Genomic DNA, 18,388 nt, shown 5'->3' on the forward strand with positions numbered 1-18,388 from the left:
GGAAGCGCGTTGTGTTGTATGAATAGCCCGGTGGCAGGGGAAGGAGGAGGGCCGAACTTCCGGATTAGTTCACCGCAGTAAAGTCAGTCGGAAGTGGGAGTGAATACCTGTCAAAAACAGGTACTCGCTCCCCCCTCCTCCGAAAGGTGCCATATGTGGCGGCGGGGGTCAAATAAGCGGAGCATCCCCTTTTGGATGGAGCTACGCTTTAAAGTAGAACTATAGGCAAAACTCTATTTTTTGATTTTGGATAAAAAAAAGGGATGGTCCTGTCAATTTACTTTTTTTTGCCATCTGTGTACTATTGGGGAGATTTCCCTTCACTTCCTGTCCCATAACAGGAAGTGAGAATCCCTTGGGGACCCCCAGATCACCGGAACTAGTGTACCATTGGAAGATTTCCCCTTTATTACTTTTCTGGGGATAAACCAATATTTGGGATTTTCTTTCACTTTCAATGATAATGGTAAACAGCACAAAAAGAGGGGAAATCTCAATAACGGGGACACAGACTGCAATAAAAACTGACAGGTGTTCTAATCCCTCTCTTTTCTATCCAAAACTAAAAAAAAACAAGTTGTGCCTTTAGTTATACTTTAAGTGACAAATAATGGTGTTGGAGGCATCCTACTGACTCTCTACTGTATGAGGTCTAACTCAATCATATCATATAGGAGTTGATTTACTAAAACTGGAGAGTGCAAAATCTGGTACAGCTGCGCATGGAAACCAATCGGCTTCTAACTTCAGCTTGTTCAATTAAGCTTTGAAAAAACCCTTGAAGATGATTGGCTACCATGCATAGCTGCACCAGATTTTGCACTCTCCAGTTTTAGTAAATCAACCCCATAGAGCCTAGAAGCTTGGTTGAAATGCTAGCTAAAGGAACACCTGCTCACAGGACTCCTTATTGAATGTGAAAAATACTTTCAGAACTGTACCCAAACTATGGCTCTTTCTATGGCTGAGGTGGATGCCCTTTCTAAACATGTTCGTGCTGCTGTTCAGAGGTGAGCTCTAATTTGGGCCTAATAATAATAAAATTCACATTCAAAAACAAAGGAGGGACAAACATAAATCTATACTCAGTCATAAAAATATAACAAATAAACCCCCAAAAAACAAAAAAATGGGCAGACTCGATGGACAATTCCGCCTTTTTCTGCTGTCACTTTTCTATGTTTCTATAAGCAAATACAGTCCAAGGGACCCAGCCAATTCTGAGATGCATCTAAAGATGGAAGGCAGCAAGAGCCTAGTAGTCATAGGGTTAGAACTTATCATCGGAATGTCAAATCTCATCCCTTTTGACTTTCATTAAGTCCAAAAAAAAAGTATAAAGGCCCATACACACGATCAGACTTTCCGACAACAACAGTCCGACGGATGTGTTTTATTGGGCAATGCGACCGTCTGTACGCTCCATCGGACAATTGTTGTCGGAATTTCCACGGACAAATGTTGGCTGTGCATGCTCTTAAACTTTTTGACAACAAATGTGTTACGTCGGATCATCCGATCGTGTATACACAAGTCCAATAGGACTAAAATCCAAAGTACAAACACGCATGCTCAGAACCAATGCTAAACATCAGACAACAATAGCAGAAGTTGCCCGAAGGGTGGCGGTAAAGAGCTGAGAAACCACGTGATTTGGTGAATGTTGGCTGAAAATGTTCTGCCGTCTGTATGCAGAACAAGTTCACGGCCAACGCCCCTTCGGACAAAAATCCACGGAAAAGGCAGATGGAAGTCCGATCGTGTGTATGAGGCTTATCTGTAGGTCAATTCACAGACAGAAGAAGACTGAGGAATGTTTGAACAAGTAGACTCCTACCAACCAGGAGTTGGGTCTTGAACATGAAAAGTATTGCTGTATCCCTTAGGCTCGGTTCACACTGCCGGGACCTACAGTGCGACTTTCTGGCAACTTGAGTACTACTTTGTTAGAAGTATAGAATAGAAGTTGCATAGAAGTCACCTTGAAGTAGTACAAGAACCTTTTCTGAAGTCGGAGCGACTTTGGTAGTGCTAATTAAAGACAGCTCTTATTGACTAACATGGGATTTCACATGTCATGTGATTTGGGGGTCTCACAAGTCAGATCCCAAGTCGAGGCAGTGTGAGCTGAGCCTGATACCGCGTACACACGACCGTTTTTCGGGTTCTAAAAAAGTTTTTTTTAATGTCATTAAAAACAATCGTGTGCATTTTTCACAATCTAAAAAATGGCCATTAAAAATTTCGAACATGCTCAAATTTTTTACGTAGTTTTTAAGGTTGTCGTTTTTTACGTCGTAAAAAATGGTCATGTGTGGGCTTTAACGACGTGAAAAAAAACGTGCATGCTCAGAAGCAAGTTATGAGACGGGAGCTCTCGTTCTGGTAAAACTTGCATTCGTAAGGGAATAAGCACATTCATCACGCTGTAACAGACTGAAAAGCGCAAATCGTCTTTTACTAACACAAAATCAGCTAAAGCAGCCCCAAGAGTGGATCCATCCAAATGGAACTTCCCCTTTATAGTGCCGTCATACGTGTTGTACGTCACCACGCTTTGCTAGAGCATTTTTTTTCCACGATCTTGTGTAGGCAAGGCTGTTTTAATAATCGGGTTGAAAAAAAAACGTTGTTTTTTCTAGAGCCTTAAAAAACGTCATTTTTTATAACCCGAAAAATGGTCGTGTGTACGCGGCATATGACTACCTCTCTTCCTTTCCAACCTGTCTTCTATAGACTAGGAATGCTGGAGACTGTAAGAGAGTGCTCCAGGGCTAACAATAAAGCCTCGTACACACGACCGAGGAACTCGACGGGCGAAACACATCGTTTTCCTCGTCGAGTTCCTTGTCAGGCTGTCGAGGAACTCGACAAGGCAAGTTTCTCCATTCCCGTCGAGGAAATAGAGAACTTGCTCTCTTTTTGGCTCGTCGAGTTTCTCGACAGTTTCCTCCACGAAAATGTACACACGACCGGTTTCCTCGGCAAAAAAATATCTCCCAGCAAGTTTCTTGCTGGTTTTTGCCGAGAAACTCGGTCATGTGTACGAGGCCTAAGAAATACGAATCTGGGAGAAATTAGTAGAAATTAGGGGGCAAGTTGTGTGGACTGTAAGATAAGAGCCTCAGGGCTACCGAGAACAAGAAACTGCTAGAACGCTACAGAACTAAATCACCTCCATCCACCATTAAAATTAATATTTGAGCACCAAACTAAGCCAACAGCTTTTTAAGATCTTCTGTCCTTTTCTTCAGCAGTAAGTACATTTGTATCACCTCACATTTCCAATAATGGGTTATTGTCTTCTCATCTCCCATTCATGTCCACTTCCATTTTGGATGCTCAGGACAACAGAAAATTATTACTAGCATAATTTTTCCATTCCCCTTTCGGATCATGGCAGTGGTCATGACATTCCCTCCCATCTTGGTTTTTGTTGGGTTGGACTGAGAGAAAAGGGTGGGGGGGGGGGGGCAGGGCCATTTTATAGTTTCCTAAGTTCTTGTCCAATCCCAGGAAAGACAATTTTGAACCCTTTTTGATGTTCTGAAACAGGAAAGGAAAATGATTTATAGTGTGATAAATGATAAGGTATAATAGATATTATATGGCACATAATACAGAATAATAAATAAATAATAACACATATGCAAATATATAATGTTTAAATTATATAAAATATAATATATTAATATTAAGCATGTATGATAATATAATAATATACATTGTTATGAAAATAACAATATATAAAACATTTTTTATTCCTGTAATAATAAAGATAATATATAAATAGTAAAAACAATATAAACAAATAACACAATACCTAGTATTCAAAATATACCATAGCACTTAATACTAGCACAGGAATTGTACAAAATAACAACATTCATTATTAATTGTAATTATGTTTAAAAACTGCCCTGAGTTATCCAAATATGCTAAAAACAATAAAAAATTATTTCTTGAGCGGTCTATATATATGTGACAAATAACATTTTATTATAACGTTTTGTTTTTTCTCGGTACCAGAAAAATACAAAATAATTACATTACATTCAACTGCTCCATCCAAAGGTTATGCAAACCCATTGCAATGCAAGATAAAATATTATAAATATAATATAGCATGTAGTGTTAATGAGAAAAATGGATTAATGCATTGTGACTGTTACAAAATAATAAAAATAATAATAATAATAATAATGTAAAAATATTATTAATAATAATAATAATAATAATAATAATAATAAAAGTATTAGAGAATATGTCCCCCCCAAAGGTGCAATGTGTGCACGAAGGTGGCCCAGTGGGGCAGGTCCCCTGGGGCGATCACAAAGGGTTAAAAAGAGGCAGTAGCTCACCTCGGTGTCATTATTCAGGTTCCAGAGATCCAAGCGCCCCATCCCATCCACACAGGCGAACAGTGCGGGGTGCAGAGGTGACCACATGACGTCGTAGACATAGTCTGCATTGTCTTCAAAGGAGTAGAGCGGCTTGTTGTGCTGTAAAAGCAGAGAGAGCATCGACTTAGTGGCGCTACTGCTGCCTCCGGCTGTCTGGAGCCTAATTAAAAACTTTGCACGTTAAAAAAAAAAAAAAGTCATAAAACTGCAAAGATGAAAGTCCAAGAAGAGTGTACAGTGACTTTAATATCACAACAACTGTCCACTGCCTGCACTGGCAATGGAGAGAAGTGAAGGGGGTCAGGCTGGGCAGTGGGGTGGGGGTGTGGGGGGCTCCTCATTCTGGGATATGTTCAGGTAGACAAGGTTGCCAGTGAGGTGCAATGCGTGCAGGGGCAGAATGCAGACTCTTTGCACGAATGAATCAACTTGGAAGTGATAACCAGTCTGTCTCTGCACCAGCAGCCAGCACAGACAGCTTAATGGCAGGGTTCTACCTGCTGAAGGCTTGGAGCGCCATCTAGTGGTCAACGTTACAAGTGCGCTGCGACTCCTAAGTGATTTCTACTTCTTCAGAACTTTATTTAGAATATTGCGTGGGAAGAGAACTGTATTGGGTTAATTAACTAAAACTGAAGAGTGCAAAATCAGGTGCAGCTCTGCATATAAACCAATCCGCTTCCAGTGTTTTTTTTTTTGTCAAAGCTTAATTGAACAAGATGAAAATAGAAGCCGATTGGCTACCATGCACAACTCCACCAGATTTTGCACTTTAGTAAATCAACCCTAATGTGAAGAGATCAGTTCTCTTTCCAGACTCAAAACTGAGCCCTTAACCACTTAAGGACCCTTTCACGCCGATATACATCGGCAGAATGGCATGGCTGGGCACATCAACGTACCTGTACGTTGCCCTTTAAGCCCAGCCGTGGGGCCGCGGGTGCGTGCACGCGACCCGGTCCGAAGCTCCGTGACCGCGGCCGCGGGACTCGCGGACCTGATCGCCGCTGGAGTCCCGCGATCGGTCCCCGGAGCTGAAGAACGGGGAGAGCTGTGTGTAAACGCAGCTTCCCCGTTCTTCACTGTGGCGCTGTCATCGATCGTGTGTTCCCTTATATAGGGAATCCCAATCGATGACGTCACACCTACAGCCACACCCCCCTACAGTTGTAAACACACATGAGGTCACACATAACCCCATCAGCGCCCCCTTGTGGTTAACTCCCAAACTGCAATTGTCATTTTCACAGTAAACAATGCATTTTTAATGCATTTTTTGCTGTGAAAATGACAATGGTCCTAAAAATGTGTCAAAATTGTCCGAAGTGTCCGCCATAATGTCGCAGTCATGAAAAAAATCGCTGATCGCCGCCATTAGTAGTAAAAAAATTTTTTTTTATAAAAATGCAATAAAACTATCCCCTATTTTGTAAACGCTATAAATTTTGCGCAAACCAACCGATAAACGCTTATTGCGATTTTTTTACCAAAAATAGGTAGAAGAATATGTATCGGCATAAACTGAGGAAAAACTATTTTTTAAAAAAATTTTGGGGGATATTTATTATAGCAAAAAGTTAAAAATATTGCATTTTTTTTCAAAATTGTCGCTCTATTTTTGTTTATAGCGCAAAAAATAAAAACCGCAGAGGTGATCAAATTCCACCAAAAGAAAGCTCTATTTGTGGGAAAAAAAGGACGCCAATTTTGTTTGGGACCCACGTCGCACGACCGCGCAATTGTCTGTTAAACCGACGCAGTGCCGAATCGCAAAAACTGGCCAGGTCCTTTAGCTGCCTAAAGGTCCAGGTCTTAAGTGGTTAAAATTAAAGCAGTATTAAGCGCAAAAGCAAACATTTATTTTATTGCTGCGTCTTAGATATGGCATTAGTTTTATTTTTTTGTCTTTCTTTCCCTTTTTTTTACCTGGTGATCTGGCCAGTAAGTCTGTTATTTTTTAACCGAACAAGCTCTCTTGCAGATGTAGCAGTTAGAAGGTTGAGACAGATCATTTAACCACTGACAGGGATGCTTACAATGATCAGTAATTTATGCAAGACATTTATTTCAAAAGGAAAAAAAAATGTTTGCTGTAACTGCTTGTAAAATGTTAGATGGAATTTGGCTTCAATTTCAATTAGAACAGTGACAGTGTATATTATTAGCACTGATCACTGTACAGGCATACCCCACTTTTAAGTACACAATGGGACCAGAGCATATGTATAAAACTAAAATGTACTTAAAGTGAAGCAATACCTTGTTTCACTTCTCAATGCATTTCTATTGGAAATCTTGGTCAGCTTGACATGGCACTGCTCCCGAACCATAAGTGACAGGGACACCAAACTTGGGGAGTACGTTGAGGGGACCCCAGATTACTACATAGTAGATTATCTAGGCAAGCTTTCCCGGGTCCCCTCTCAGTGCTCCCCAAGTTTTGTGTCTTTGTCACTTATGGTTCGGGAGCAGTGCCATGTCAAGCTGACCAAGATTCAACATAGACACCAATGGTAAAAAACGAGAACAGTTCCATGTCAAGCTGACCAAGATTCAACATAGACGCCAATGGTAAAAACCAAGAATAGTGTCATGTCAAGCTGATCAAGATTTAACATAGACGCCAATGGTAAAAACCAAGAATAGTGTCATGTCAAGCTGATCAAGATTTAACATAGACGCCAATGGTAAAAAACGAGAACAGACCCATGCCAAGCTGACCAAGATTCAACATAGACGCCAATGGTAAAAAACGAGAACAGTTCCATGTCAAGCTGACGAAGATTTAATATAGACACCAAAGTGTCCATACTTGCGAGGCACTTTACGTATACCGCGGGTATGTCCGTACTCGTACGTAAAGTGAGTGTACGTAAAGCAGGGTATGCCCGTATTGGTGTCACTGGAGATGTCAGTGTCAGTTAGTTCCCATAAAGTGTCAATTATTGTCAGATTGTCCACCACACTATATGGCCTCGTACACACGATGTCCGCTGAAACATGTCCGACCGTGTGTAGGGTGTGTGTAGGGCCTAGCGGACAGTTTTCCGGCCGAGCAGACAGGTTTCCAGCGGACAAAAGTTTCTTAGCATGCTAAGAAACTTGTCCGCTGAAAAGCTGTCCGTCGGACATGTCCAATGGTTAGTATGACTCATCGGACATGTCCGCTGGTTATGACGTATAACCAGCGGTCCGAAATCCCGCGCATGCGTCGAATTGATTCGACGCATGCGTGGAAGCATTGAACTTCCGTGTCTAAGTCGGTGTCTTCTACGTCACCGCGTTCTCTGTCCGCGGGGATTTTTGTCTGATGGTGTGTACACACATCAGACCAAAACCTCCCAGCAGACATGTCCGATAAAAACGGTCCGCGGACCGTTTTCATCGGACATGTCTGGTCATGTGTACAGGGCCTAACAGTCCCACTATATTGGCCCGTACACATGATCCCAAAATTGTTCCGAAAAATACAGTTTTCGACACGATCATACCATAATCGGATCGTTAGTACAGAGCTTTCGAGAGCCGATCACGACAGTTCATCCGATATTATCCGTTGGGACAAGCACATTACATCACTTCCGAATTTTTATTCTGTCGTACGAGAATTTTCATAACTTTAGTAACCTCTTCAATTCCTTCTTGCGACTAACAAGCGGAAAAAGTCAGGGAATCTGTCGTCCGATTTTCGTATAGTGCGTACGGGGAAAAAGTCACGGATCACCGCCATTACTAGCATAAAAAATTAATTCCAGTACAAATGCCATACTTTGTAGATGTTAAAATTTTGACGAAAACCAATTAATATACGCTTATTTGGATTTTTTTTTAACAAAGATGTAGTAGAATACATATTGGCCAAAATGTATGAAGAAATTAGATTTTTTTAAATGTTTTATTTGATATGTTTTATAACAGAAAGTAAAAAATATTGTTTGTTTTCTTTCCCAATTTTCGGTCTTTTTTCATTTATATAATAAAAAATAAAAATTCAGTGGCGATCAAATACCATCAATAAAATGTGTCACCACCGGTGCCCACCCCCTCCCCCGCAGGCGTATTCTCACCTGGATCAGTGTGATCACTACAGCCAAGTAGGATCAGAAAACTGAAAATTGAATACTTACCTTTCTGTTATTTTTTTACTTTCCTGGTGCCTATCCATGGCAGGTTTCCCTTTGGTTAGTTGCTCCGCCCCATAGGTATGCTTTCATGGAGGCCCCATAGGCATGCTGTCATGGAGGCCCCATAGGCATGCTGGCATGGAGGCACCAGGAAAATGCAAAATTGAATACTTACCTTTCCGTATTCAGTTTCAATTTTTTTTTCTTTTTTTGCATTTAAGTCTAAATATGAGATCTGAGGTCTTTTTGACCCCAGATCTCATATTTAAGAGGACCTGTCATGCTTTTTTCTATTACAAGGGATGTTTACATTCCTTGTAATAGGAATAAAAGTGATACATTTTTTTTTTATTTCAGTGTAAAAAATTATAAACTAAATAAAAATAAATAAGAAAACAAAAAAAAATGTTTTTAACCACTTCCCGACCTCCGCATGTAAATGTACATCCACAATATGGCACGTACAGGCACATGGGCGTTAATGTACGTCCTTGCCTATTAGCGGGTGGGGGGTCCGATCGGGACCCCCCCGCTACATGCGGCGGTCGGGTTCGCTCGGGGAGCGATCCGGGACGAGGGCGCGGCTATTTGTTTATAGCCGCTCCGTCGCGATCGCTCCCCGGAGCTGAAGAATGGGGAGAGCCGTATGTAAACACGGCTTCCCCGTGCTTCACTATGGCGGCGCATCGATCGTGTCATCCCCTTTATAGGGAGACACAATCGATGACGTCAGTCCTACAGCCACACCCCCCTACAGTTGTAAACACACACTAGGTGCACCCTAACTCCTACAGCGCCACCTGTGGTTAACTCCCAAACTGCAACTGTCATTTTCACAATAAAGAATGCAATTTAAATGCATTTTTTGCTGTGAAAATGACAATGGTCCCAAAAATGTGTCAAAATTGTCCGAAGTGTCCGCCATAATGTCGCAGTCACGAAAAAAATCGCTGATCACTGCCATTAGTAGTAAAAAAAAAATAAAAAAAAAAATGCAATAAAACTATCCCCTATTTTGTAAACGCTATAAATTTTGCGCAAACCAACCGATAAACGATTATTGCGATTTTTTTTACTAAAAATAGGTCGAAGAATACGTATCGGCCTAAACTGAGGGAAAAAAATGTTTTTATATATGTTTTTGGGGGATATTTATTATAGCAAAAAGTAAAAAATATTGAATTTTTTTCAAAATTGTCGCTCTATTTTTGTTTATAGCGCAAAAACTAAAAACCGCAGATGTGATCAAATACCACCAAAAGAAAGCTCTATTTGTGGGGAAAAAAGGACGCCAATTTTGTTTGGGAGCCACGTCGCACGACCGCGCAATTGTCTGTTAAAGCGACGCAGTCCCGAACTGTAAAAACACCTTGGGTCTTTAGGCTGCATATTGGTCCGGGGCTTAAGTGGTTAAAGCGCCCTGTCCTGACGAGCGAACGCACAGAAGCGAACGCAAATGTGAGTAGTGCCCGCATATGAAAACTGTGTTCAAACCACACAAGTGAGGTATCGCCGCGATCGTTAGAGTGAGAGCAATAATTCCAGCCCTAGACCTCCTCTGTAACTCAAAAAATGCACCCTGTAGAATTTTTTAAACGTCGCCTATCGAGATTTTTAAGGGTAAAAGTTTGACGCCATGCCGAGCGGGCGCAATTTTTAAGCGTGACATGTTGGGTATCATTTTACTCGGCGTAACATTATCTTTCACAATATATAAAAAAATTGGGCAAAATTTATTGTTGTCTTATTTTTTAATTCAAAAAAGTGTTTTTTTTCAAAAAAAAGTGTGCTTGTAAGACCGCTGCGCAAATACGGTGTAACAAAAGCATAACACAAAATAGAATAAATCATAAAACGGGCATCACTAAATGGCGGACCGCGGGCCAAATGCGGACCGCCTCACTCTCTTATGCGGCCCGCCGCGGTACCGCCATTTAGCAGCCTTTTCTTTCCCCTGCCGTCTCTGTAATCCTCACACAGAGCCGACAGGAGGAGGCGGGACAGTTCTGGATGCAGGGCGGAGTTGCCGGAGGTAAACAAGCAGGTGATTGGCTGCTAGGATGAAGGGCAGTCTTAGCAACCAATCATCATCTTACAACACCCGCCCTCCATCGGAGATATGCCGTGCCTCCCTCCGATCTTCGGTCTATGCAAGGTGAGTGAGGGGGCAAAGTTGCAGTGGCTCTGTAGTTCCCTCACTGCGGGGGGGCCCTCAGGAGACCGGGATATCGCTCCATTGTTGCTGGCTGCAGTTATGAGCAGAGAGCGTCTACTCTCTGTCACACTGCCAAGACCTCGCACTGACAGCCCACCCCCCTCCTCCTCCGGACACTCGGACAGGAGAGGAGATAGAGAGAGCAGGAGCTTCTCCTCCTGTGTGCACCAGCAGCCCCGCCCACATCCAATCCCTGGCAGCTCCGTGCCTTGCAAAGGGAAAGTTCAGCAGCCTGCAGCTAGATAGATAGTGGATGAAAGATTGCAACCCTCCACAATAGGGGATCCACAGCTCTCCAGGACAGCCTTTCTTCCTTCCTTCAAACCTCTCAGTGATTGAAAAGAAAGCAGCTCACGGGTGGGTCAGTCATGAAGAGAGAGTTTTATGTCACCTCCAGTACCCCTCTACCAACACAGCAGCCTGCTGGGATTTCCCTGGTATGGTGCACTACAAGCCCCAGCATGCTCTGTCAGCCTATGTGTATGTATAGCACAGGTGAGTAGGCCTGCTTGCTGACCACAGTGGCAGAACTCCACTGCCCAAGTCAATGGCAGCTGGTGCTCAAATAAACTGAAACCCCCCCCCCCCCCCCCCCATCAATTGCAGCCTCACTGTACCATCAAACGCAGCCAATGTGCCCCATCAAACGCTCCCACTGTGCCCCATCAAACGCTCCCACTGTGCCCCATCAAACGCTCCCACTGTGCCCCATCAAACGCTCCCACTGTGCCCATCGAACGCTCCCACTGTGCCCATCGAATGCTCACACTGTGCCCCCCCTACCGCTGTCTGCCCGGCACTTACCCTGTCTCAGTAGGGCGGGCGGGTGGGCACAATGCCCCCCCGCCATTTAGCAGCCTTTTCTTCCCCCTGCCGTCTCTGTAATCCTCACACAGAGCCGACAGCAGGAGGTGGGACAGTTCTGGATGGAGGGGGGCAGCAGTGGTTTCCTCCATGCTACCTTATATTCATTCTCTTTTCTAACACAGCTGGGGGAACTGCGAGTGCCAAGAATAGGGGGTGTCGGCGGCGGCCATTGATAGATTCATGCATTGCATGAATCTATCTATTGGTGATAGAGGGGGGTGGTTGGAGAGAGGGGGCAGCGACCGGGCGCACCACCACTGACCCAAGCCTCCATCTATGATGGAGGCTTTCTCTTATCTCGCCAGCCTCTGAGCACACCAATGTAAGGGAGAGCTCCGTGGACTGTAATGTAAAGGGGGATTCTGATATAAGTGAGGGCTTTGGTGAGTAGAGACCCCCTTATATCGGTTCCCAGAGCACCCCTTACATCAGAGTTCCCCTTTATATTACAATCCACAGAACTCCCCCTTAGGGCCCTTTCACATGGGACAAAACGGACACCATGATCATTGGAAAGGGCCCCGTCCAGAGATCAGGGGGGCCTTTATGGTTCCCTGCACCGGGGCCCAGATGGTTCTAGTTATGCCTCTGAGTTACAGGGAGTGAGGACACTGGTCTGGAAAGTGGAAAAAGATAACTCGCTGAGGACATTAAAGTGGAGTTGTTGAGGGCTGTCATGTGGTGGGCTAAGGACATTAGGGTGGGGGGGGAGGGAGGCTGAGCGGACTGTGATGTATGGGGGGAGATGTGGATATTACAGGGTGGGAGATGTGGACATGACAGGGGGGAGGCTGAGGACTGTGATGTGGGGGCAATGAGGACAGTAATGTGAAGGGGGCTGAAGATAGTAATGAGGGGGGATAATGTAAATTGGGGCAAAGGACAGTACTGGCGGGGGGGTTAGTGTCAAGGAAGTCTGAGAACATTACTGTGGAGGGGGGAGATATAAAGGAGGACCTGAGGACACTCCTCAAGAGGGCTCTGATGTGCACTGGGGACTGAGGATGCTGATGTAAGAATGGGTTCAGATCTGTACATGTGCATGAGGTGCACATGTCGTGGGTAGGTCAGCCCTTTTTAATGGGCTGCACTGCCCGCAAAAAAACTGGAGAAAGACGTCCTTGACGTCTTTTCCAAAATAGTGCGGCAGCAACATGCGGTTTGGCACATGCGAAAAGGCGCAACGGGTAATGACATGATGTTCGGACCCCTGCTGGAAGAAAATTTTGCTGACCGGACCTCAGTGAATTTTAATTCATTACCCCTGTCATAAAAGAATACAATAGAATAAATTAGCATAGAATACAATAGAATATAATAAAAGTGAAAGACTAAAGCCCCCTTTCGAAATTCAACTAAATTAAAATTTTGAGAATAACAAATATACCACAAAACAAATTCAGAAAATAAATCATTCTAACATAATGAATATGGCGAAACAAAATTATTAACTTAACGAAAGTATCCGAAACAAAACACATTTTTCATCATGCACATCTCTAGTGTGGTTCCTCACTAACGAAAAAGCTGCAGAAGAAAAACCCCAGACAAGAGCAACACCTCACTCATCTGCCCAGCAAGAGAGCAACACATGAAAGCAGATGGGGTTCGGTTTGCCAGCAACCAGACCACATGTGTGCTGGGATCTTAATCTGTGAACCCAAAAGACCCAATGTGTGAACCGCTCAGGCTCTCAAGAGGGGCACAAGTCTTTGACATCCACCGCAGAGAGTGCCGGTCTGGGAGGGAACTCATCCCGGCTCCTATGATCAATGGATGTGTAAGAAATCCTCTCAATGGCCGCACATCTATGCAATCCAATGTATCGATGGATAGTGGCAACCTCAGCCTGGACTTCAGCCAGGCCACGCTCCCAACGTGTTTCGATGTGCCCCTCTAATCATGGGGATGGCGATAAGGGGGAGTGTTTATGCATCATTGGCTCTTACATTAAAATAAAAAAAAGATTGTCAGGTATGTGTGCGGGTCTTTTATAGAGTTCAATGAAAAACATGGTAAGTATACTATCCATGTAATCAGATCACAAAACCTATTAGATTTGAAACACTGGCAGAATTGGCAAAAGGAAAAAATTCAGATAATTAGTGCATTACTACAGGTCCAGTCTAGGTTGAAGGAAATCAACCCTGAGTATTCACTGGAAGGACAGATCTTGAAGCTGAAACTCAAATACTTTGGCCACCTAATGCAAAGAGGGGACTCATTGGAAAAAACCCTGATGCTGGGAAACATGGACGGAAAAAGGAGAAGAGGATGACAGAAAACAAGATGGATAGATAGCATCATCAAAACAATAAACATGAAGTTAAGCAAGCTTCCGGAGGCAGTGGAGGACAGAAAAGCCTGCCGCACTATGGTCCATGAGGTCACGAAGAGTCGGACACAACTAAGAGTGCTCACATCTTGAAAGAGATTCCATAGGTGTTGGATAGGTAAGCCACCTGACTGCCTCTTGTATCTCTAGGGTTCCTGTGTATAGAAAGGTGCCCATTATGAGGGGCTCCCACGATCTCTGTTGGCTTTTTATGTATTTTATATTATAGAAAATGATCAGAAGAAGCTGGAACACAGAACAGTGGGTGGAAACCCCCAGGTGGATACAAACACAGTTGGAAATTGTGCTTGGGAGATCTTTCTATTGAAATATCCAAGTCACAGAAGAAGCCAGGGTCTGATTCAGCCCAAAAGACACCAACTATGAGTGAAATGACAATTTTGGGTTTAGTGAGCCACTTAAAAAACAGGGTCTATGTTTATACTGTTACTTTCTTTATATTATATATATACAGTGAGTATGGAAAGTATTCAGACCCCCTTAAATATTTTACTCTTTGTTATATTGCAGCCATTTGCCAAAATCATTTAAGTTCATTTTTTTCCTCATTAATGTAAACACAGCACCCCATATTGACAGAAAAACACAGAATTGTTGAAAGTTTTGCAGATTTATTAAAAAAGACAAACTGAAATATCACATGGTCCTAAGTATTTAGACCAGGGGTGCCCAACCAGTGGCCCGGGGGCCACATGTGGCCCGCAGAGTCTTCTAATGTGGCCCGCGGAGCCCTCTGATGTGGCCCGTGACCTCCTGCTCTGGGATGGAATAAAATAGAATACTGTTATTAAAGGTAAGTTTATTACTAAAATCACAGTGTATATATGGGCATATGTGCTTCTACAGTGGTTACTGGGCTGCTTTCAAACTGATCCACAGGTGCAGAGAAGTGCACCTCTGGGTTACCTGCACTGAACCATAGACTGTTATTACATGCGAGTTTGGTTTGCTGAGAGTAGAGTGGGCTCTATAGAGCCGAGTGGGCCGCCATCCACGCACTCTGCTCATTGTGGCCCGCGACCGCTTACCAAGTCGCTTAAGTGGCCCTTGCTCTTTAAAAGGTTGGGCACCCCTGATTTAGACCCTTTGCTGTGACACTCTTATATTTAACTCAGGTGCTGTCCATTTCTTCTGATCATCCTTGACATGGTTCTACACCTTCATTTGAGTCCAGCTGTGTTTGATTATACTGATTGGACTTGATTAGGAAAGCCACACACCTGTCTATATAATAAGCTCACAGTGCATGTCAGAGCAAATAAGAATCATGAGGTCAAAGGAACTGCCTGAAGAGCTCAGAGACAGAATTGTGGCAAGGCACAGATCTGGCCAAGGTTGCCAAAAAAATCTTCTGCACTTAAGGTTCCTAAGAGCACAGTGGCCTCCATAATCCATAAATGGAAGATGTTTGGGACGACCAGAACCCTTCCTAGAGCTGGCTGTTCGGCCAAACTGAGCTATCGGGAGAGAAGAGCCTTGGTGAGAGAAGTAAAGAAAAACTTAAAGATCACTGTGGCTGAGCTCCAGAGATGCAGTCGGGAGATGGGAGAAAGTTGTAGAAAGTCAACCATCACTGCAGCCCTCCATCAGTCGGGGCTTTATGGCAGAGTGGCCTGACGGAAGCCTCTCCTCAGTGCAAGACACATGAAAGCCCGCATGGAGTTTTACAAAAAAAAAAACACCTGAAGGACTCCAAGATGTGAGAAATAAGATTCTCTGGTCTGATGAGACCAAGATAGAACTTTTTGGCCTTAATTCTAAGCGGTATGTGTGGAGAAAACCAGGCACTGCTCATCACCTGTCCAATACAGTCCCAACAGTGAAGCATGGTGGTGCCAGCATCATGCTGTGGGGGTGTTTTTCAGCTGCAGGGACAGGACAACTGGTTGCAATAGAGGGAAAGATGAATGCAGGATGTCCTGGATGCAAACTTTCTCCAGAGTGCTCAGGACTTCAGACTGGGCTGAAGGTTTACCATCCAACAAGACAATGACCCTAAGCACACAGCTAAAATAACGAAGGAGTGGCTTCACAATAACTCCGTGACTGTTCTTGAATGGCCCAGCCAGAGCCCTGACTTAAACCCAATTGAGCATCTCTGGAGAGACCTAAAAATGTCTGTCCACCAACGTTTACCATCCAATCTGACAGAACTGGAGAGGATCTGCAAGGAGGAATGGCAGAGGATCCCCAAATCCAGGTGTGAAAAACTTGTTGCATCTTTCCCAAAAAGACTCATCAAAAGGGGGCTTCTACTAAATACTGAGCAAAGGGTCTAAATACTTAGGACCATGTGATATTTCAGTTTTTCTTTTTTAATAAATCTGCCAAAATTTCAACAATTCTGTGTTTTTTCTGTCAATTTGGGGAGCTGTGTGTACATTAATGAGGAAAAAAAATTAACTTAAATGATTTTAGCAAATGGCTGCAATATAAAAAAAAAGTGAAACATTTAAGGGGGTCTGAATACTTTCCGTACCCACTGTATGTATATATATATATATATATATATATATATATATATATACCACTAGAATGCTGCTGAGGTTGTCTCTTTCTAATCTTCATACCAGAGCTTTTAGAAGCAATTGCAGTAAACATCACCAAACAGGTTATACAACATAAAGAAATTAGAATGGCCAGGCATGATATATACAGTATATATTAATGCGCCTAAGAGGATAATAAGCAAGATGAAGCAGCATGCTTTTATTTAAAAATGAGGTTCTGGAAATGTTTCCAGGTATATACATCACATCAAAAGCTTGCAGCAAGTACATGCAGTACAAGCAGATGATGACAGAGACTTTCGGCTGGAGTCAGGATTCACAATTAAAACCGAATGACTCAGTCCAAGAAGGATTAACCCTTCCAACAGTGAATCCCTGCCCTGAGTACTATCAGGGTTGTCATCAGCAGCCGGATAATATATGGTACTGTGTGATTACCAGTAATCCTTAAAATATTTTAAAACGATGATGATTTCCATACAATGACAGAAAAAAAAAATGAATTTGTAAAGCTGAAGTTAATCAAGCTGTAGAACATTATAAAGCTGTCCAGTTAATGATGTAGCTGAGAAGAAGGATGAGCTGTCACTTGACAAGCTTGGCCCTACAATGGAAAACAAAATCCAACAAACAGCTGTATGATATATCTGAGTTCTGATATCTTTATAAAGTTTATTTCAGATTTTGATTGGCAAAAGCATGGCTGTATCTGATTTCTTGTAGCTTGGTAATGGAAATGGACCAGCATGGCTGTATCTGTTTTCTTGTAGCTTGGTAATGGAAATGGACCGGCATGATTGTATCTGTTTTCTTGTAGCCTGTTATTGGTAATGGACCGGCATGGCTGTATCTGTTTTCTTGTAGCTTGGTAATGGAAATGGACCGGCATGGCTGTATCTGTTTTCTTGTAGCTTGGTAATGGAAATGGACCGGCATGGCTGTATCTGTTTTCTTGTAGCTTGGTAATGGAAATGGACCGGCATGATTGTATCTGTTTTCTTGTAGCCTGTTATTGGTAATGGACCGGCATGGCTGTATCTGTTTTCTTGTAGCTTGGTAATGGAAATGGACCGACATGGCTGTATCTGTTTTCTTGTAGCTTGGTAATGGAAATGGACCGGCATGGCTGTATCTGTTTTCTTGTAGCTTGGTAATGGAAATGGACCGGCATGATTGTATCTGTTTTCTTGTAGCCTGTTATTGGTAATGGACCGGCATGGCTGTATCTGTTTTTTTGTAGCTTGGTAATGGAAATGGACCGGCATGGCTGTATCTGTTTTCTTGTAGCTTGGTAATGGAAATGGACCGGCATGGCTGTATCTGTTTTCTTGTAGCTTGGTAATGGAAATGGACCGGCATGGCTGTATCTGTTTTCTTGTAGCTTGGTAATGAAAATGGACCGGCATGGCTATATCTGTTTTCTTGTAGCTTGGTAATGGAAATGGACCGGCATGGCTGTATCTGTTTTCTTGTAGCCTGGTAATGGAAATGGACCGACATGGCTGTATCTGTTTTCTTGTAGCTTGGTAATGGAAATGGACCGGCATGGCTGTATCTGTTTTCTTGTAGCTTGGTAATGGAAATGGACCGGCATGATTGTATCTGTTTTCTTGTAGCCTGTTATTGGTAATGGACCGGCATGGCTGTATCTGTTTTCTTGTAGCTTGGTAATGGAAATGGACCGACATGGCTGTATCTGTTTTCTTGTAGCTTGGTAATGGAAATGGACCGGCATGGCTGTATCTGTTTTCTTGTAGCTTGGTAATGGAAATGGACCGGCATGGCTGTATCTGTTTTCTTGTAGCCTGGTAATGGAAATGGACCGACATGGCTGTATCTGTTTTCTTGTAGCTTGGTAATGGAAATGGACCAGCATGGCTGTATCTGTTTTCTTGTAGCTTGGTAATGAAAAT

At 43.1% G+C, this 18,388-nt stretch overlaps 1 protein-coding gene across 2 annotated transcripts in view; it reads right to left on the reverse strand.

The window, feature by feature from the left end:
- Positions 1 to 18,388, reverse strand: part of DYNC1I1 (dynein cytoplasmic 1 intermediate chain 1) — a 542,074-nt gene that overhangs the window by 114,158 nt on the left and 409,528 nt on the right. For both annotated transcript variants that reach the window (XM_040352301.1, XM_040352300.1), the window contains one exon: positions 4,362 to 4,502. In XM_040352301.1, the coding sequence (XP_040208235.1) occupies positions 4,362 to 4,502 (141 nt within the window). The remainder of the gene's footprint in view (positions 1 to 4,361; positions 4,503 to 18,388) is intronic.

This window comes from Rana temporaria, chromosome 5 (genome assembly GCF_905171775.1).
Source record: "Rana temporaria chromosome 5, aRanTem1.1, whole genome shotgun sequence".
NCBI classification, from domain to species: domain Eukaryota; kingdom Metazoa; phylum Chordata; class Amphibia; order Anura; family Ranidae; genus Rana; species Rana temporaria.